The sequence below is a fragment of the Nicotiana sylvestris genome, chromosome 11 (genome assembly GCF_000393655.2).
Source record: "Nicotiana sylvestris chromosome 11, ASM39365v2, whole genome shotgun sequence".
NCBI classification, from domain to species: domain Eukaryota; kingdom Viridiplantae; phylum Streptophyta; class Magnoliopsida; order Solanales; family Solanaceae; genus Nicotiana; species Nicotiana sylvestris.
The window spans coordinates 157256712-157261118 of NC_091067.1; the positions used below are offsets into that span (position 1 = coordinate 157256712).

Here is a 4407-nt window from a genome sequence, read left to right on the forward strand (position 1 = left end):
CTGATATCTGTACTGGAGTCCGACTATATCTAAATTCATGATGCTTAAAGCCCCATTCAGGAGAAAACACTTTCTATTAAGGATTTTTTCATATCCAGTATTCGAAATTGAGACCTCTAGTTAAGGTAAAATATAGTCTCGTCCACTGCACCCAGTGGCGAAGCCATATGGTCACAAGGGTGGTCAGTTCGTCGAAAAATTACACTGTATGTATAATTAAAATATTACGTTTTGGAGGTTTATAATACATATTGAACACTCTTTAAAGAATTTTTTTTTTACTTATTTCAAATTTGAATACCCTTGCGAAAATTACTAGCTTCGGCGTAGAGTCCGTGGTTGTCCTCAAAAATTCTTACCACTAGATATTGTACTATATTCTATCCTTTATATACTCAACAAAAAAAGAATCAAGATTTCAATGTAGATAGACATAAACATTAGTGCTCTCTTTACTAATGGCAACTGCAAGTGCAGTTTCTTCAACACAAATATTTCAAGAAGATGAAGATGAAGTTACCAGCAAAGGAAATTACAACAACAATAATATAAATGGAGTTAGTAGACAAGATATTCAAGCTGCCATTGCTAAAACTATTGAGCTAAGAGCTTTACATGCTGCTCTTTTACAAGGGAATAGTCCTAAATCAGCTACTATTGCAAAATTTCCTTCTTCTGTTTCTCCTGCTTCTCATCATTCACATCATTTATCTGCTCAAGATTATCCTATTTTTACACCAGTAAGTCCCTTTTTTTCTTTTTCTTTGTCTTTTTATTTTTATTGAATTTTGCTAGAGGCGGATTCAGGATTTAAAGATTAACACATAATAATTTTAGATTTTTTCGTTCAGAATGTAATGTTTATTGAAATTCTAGCGATCTTTTACCTATATAGTTGTGTTTCGTGTCAAAATACTGGGTTAATTTTAAAGGTAAAATTTTGCTATATATTATAAAGGCAATGATAAAGTATTTTAATGGCTAGCTCATTCTTGTTTTATAGTACATAGAAATTAAGTTTTTAGTAAATTTTCATGAGTTTTTTCTTTGGTTCAAAGGGGTTTCTTGCTTGAATTTATTTTCTTGTTTTGTTGAATTTTCTGTTTTTGCTGAGTGTCTATCCGAAATAACCTCTCTGCCTTACAAGGTAGAGGTAAGGCTGCGTACATTTTACCCTCTCCAGACCTTACTCGTGGGAATCCACTCGGTGGTTGTTGTTGTATGAAAATTAGCCTTTATTCTGAACTTTGTCCATGAAGATTGTATTTGAGATTAAGAAACATAAAATGGATATTAACAAAGTGATCATTTTAAATCAGATAGATCCATTTCTCTTGAAATTTCGTATCATTCTTATGGTAAAGAAATATACTGAACTGCTTATGACAAAATTCTTTTTTTATAAATTAATTTATTAAGGTAATAATGAGTCTTTGAGTTTTTTGGGATTCTTGGTCCATTAATTAAAACTTCAGAAAATTTCTTATGGATTTGTTCTTTGCATTTCTTTTCAAGTTTATTAAAGTTAGACCTATTCTTATCTGATCTATGGGATATGTGTTTGACCAAATATTAAATTAGAATACGTTTTCTTAACTTCAAGCTTACACAACCTTATGCAGATATTGCTTCTAAATGAAGGCTTAAATGTCAAACTTGAAATAAGATAATATAATTTTTAATCCCTGAATTTAATGTACATTAAGTTCTCATATATTGCAGATTACAGCTTTTAACTGTAAGGTTTATAATCCCACAATGTATAATAGTAGAGTTACTAACCTATAACTTTTAGCGACTTTACTATTACAGTGAGTAAAGTTTAGTTATGTTAATGTTACAAAAGTAGTTATACGACTTACATAAATTTTATGTTAATGTGACAAAAGTAGTTCCTCGACTTTACTATCATAGTAGGTAAAATTTTATGCTATAGTGAGTTTTTCATAGTACCGGGCCTTATTTATAGGTTGTTTTTGTTGCTTTTCATCTATTTTTTGGTTCTCACGATATTGTTTTATTTTTATGGTTTCTGTTGCTGGTACTGATATAGTGTCTCCTTTCCTCTTCTTGAGCCGAGGGTCTATCGGAAACCACCCCTCTACTCCCTTGTCGTAGGGGTAAGGTCTGGGTAGGCTCTACCCTCTCCAGAACCCACTTGTGGAATTTTATTGAGTTGTTGTAAACTTCAGTTATTTTAGCGTGACAAAAAATAGGTTTGTGACTTACTGTTATAGTGATAAAGCTCGAAAACAAGTAAGCCGACTTCTATTTTAACTTGTTCTAGGTGAAATATTGTTCCTTGTATAGATCAAGACTAGCTGTGAGCCTGTGATTACGAAATCACATAATGTTGCTTCTTTAGAAATGATCAAGACTTTAGTTTTGTTTCTCCATTTTTGATGATCTCGATTCAACATTTTGTGCAGAGCTACGAAGATGAACCTTTACCAGGATACAAACAACTACAGTTAGATCACAATCCAAACTATGCTGAAATTTGGGATGAATATGGCTTTGGAGGAGTAGGAAATGGTAATAATGAAGCCACTATATCGGATTACAGAAAGGCGAATTTGTCCTTGACGAAAGGATTTACTAACAGTCTGATCAACTTAGAACCTCATGTTTGTCCGGCTGATGATCAGAAATCGGTCACAAGCTCGTGTACTGATCAAATCACTATGCTTAGAGCTTCTCCTATTACTCATAATTACAGCAAGTCTAGGAGAAACTCATTAGGGGACTTAAAATCGGTTTCATCTTGCAATAAGTGTAAGCCTGCAATAATTAGTACTGAGGCTGATGGATCTAGTAAGAGTGGGAAGAACTCAAATGTTGTTGTGCCATTATCAGATTCTCATGTTTCTGTTCAATCATCGCAGCCAAAGAGTAAAGGGTTGAACTTGTCATGGCTGTTCCCTAAGCTAAAGAAGAAAAACAAGATAGAAAGTTCACCAAATCGGACAGAATCCGAGGAGGTTTCTCAGGTTTTTAAGGATGTAGGAACAGTTTCTATCGAGACGTTGAAGAAAGAGCTCATGGAAGCGAATGAGAGCAAAGATGCAGCATTGATGGAAGTCTCGGAAATGAAGTCTTCTTTAGGTGACCTAAAGCAAAAGTTAGAGTACTTAGAAACTTACTGTGAAGAGCTCAAAAAGGCATTGAGGCAAGCAATTCAAGCAAAAGAATCCCCTGTATCATCACAGCTTAGAAATCTTTCTAAAATGGGGAAATCCATTGATGGGGACGGAGAAAATATGATCACGGTTAGTGAAGAGGTAATGCTAGAAGGGTTTTTACAGATAGTATCAGAATCAAGATTATCAGTAAAGCAATTCTGCAAGACTCTAATTGGACAGATTGAAGAGACAGACAATTTGTTAACTGATAACTTGAACCTTTTGCTTCAACCTTACAAACTATCTCTCAACTCAAAGTACTCAAAGGCAGTTCTATACCACATTGAATCCATCATAAACCAATCACTTTTCCAAGATTTCGAGAACTGTGTATTTCAAAAGAATGGCTCACCAAAGCACTTAGACCCTCAACAAGAACGCCACGCTAAATTCTCATCCTTTGTCGCGTTGAGGAACCTAAGTTGGAATGAAGTTTTAAGAAAGGGGACAAAGTACTATAGTGAAGACTTCAGCAAGTTCTGTGATCAGAAGATGAGTTGCATTATTACAACACTTAATTGGACAAGGCCATGGCCTGAACAACTCCTCCAAGCATTCTTTGTTGCTGCTAAGTGCATTTGGTTGCTGCATTTGTTGGTGTTTTCGTTCAATCCTCCTCTCGGGATTCTACGAGTGGAAGAGAATAGAACCTTTGATATGCATTACATGGAAGACGTTTTCGCGGATAGGCAAAGATCACAAGGTCCTAGCAAGGTCAAGGTCATGGTTATGCCTGGTTTTTATGTGCATGATAGAGTACTTAGGTGTAAGGTAATATGCAGGTACAAAAATGTAGCATAGATTGATTTTCTTCCTTAGTAATCTAACTTGTAATAGTGGTTTCTTTGCTGATTATTTATTTTGAGTGAGTTCTATAAACAAGTTGCCATATTGTGATCTAAACTTCATAAAATAAATGTAGCAAATAATTATCTTCAGTTTGGAGGAAAATTCTGTTAGTGCGCCAGAAAGTGATATCTTTTGGGCTAAAGAGTTGCAAAAAATTGTATACCTTTTGGGCTGGGCTATTCAGTTAGAACCTTGTGATTCTATGGCCTCATGTGTTTTTAAAGGAATTTTTACATTCCTATGCCATATAGTAAACTATATTGCCCTTCATGCTTAATTTTTAATATAATTACCTTCTATATACCTAATTACCAATTATGTACCATTTTAGGATTTTAATGGTATTAATTAGTCTCCTAATTTTACTCAACAGTAT

At 34.2% G+C, this 4407-nt stretch overlaps 1 protein-coding gene across 1 annotated transcript; it reads left to right on the forward strand.

The window, feature by feature from the left end:
* The first annotated feature begins 393 nt into the window (after positions 1-393).
* Positions 394-4120, forward strand: LOC104226659 (IRK-interacting protein). Its single transcript, XM_009778689.2, has 2 exons — positions 394-740; positions 2430-4120. The coding sequence occupies exons 1-2, from the start codon at positions 459-461 to the stop codon at positions 3981-3983; spliced, it is 1836 nt and encodes a 611-aa protein (XP_009776991.1). The 5' UTR covers positions 394-458; the 3' UTR covers positions 3984-4120.
* The last annotated feature ends 287 nt before the right edge of the window (positions 4121-4407 follow it).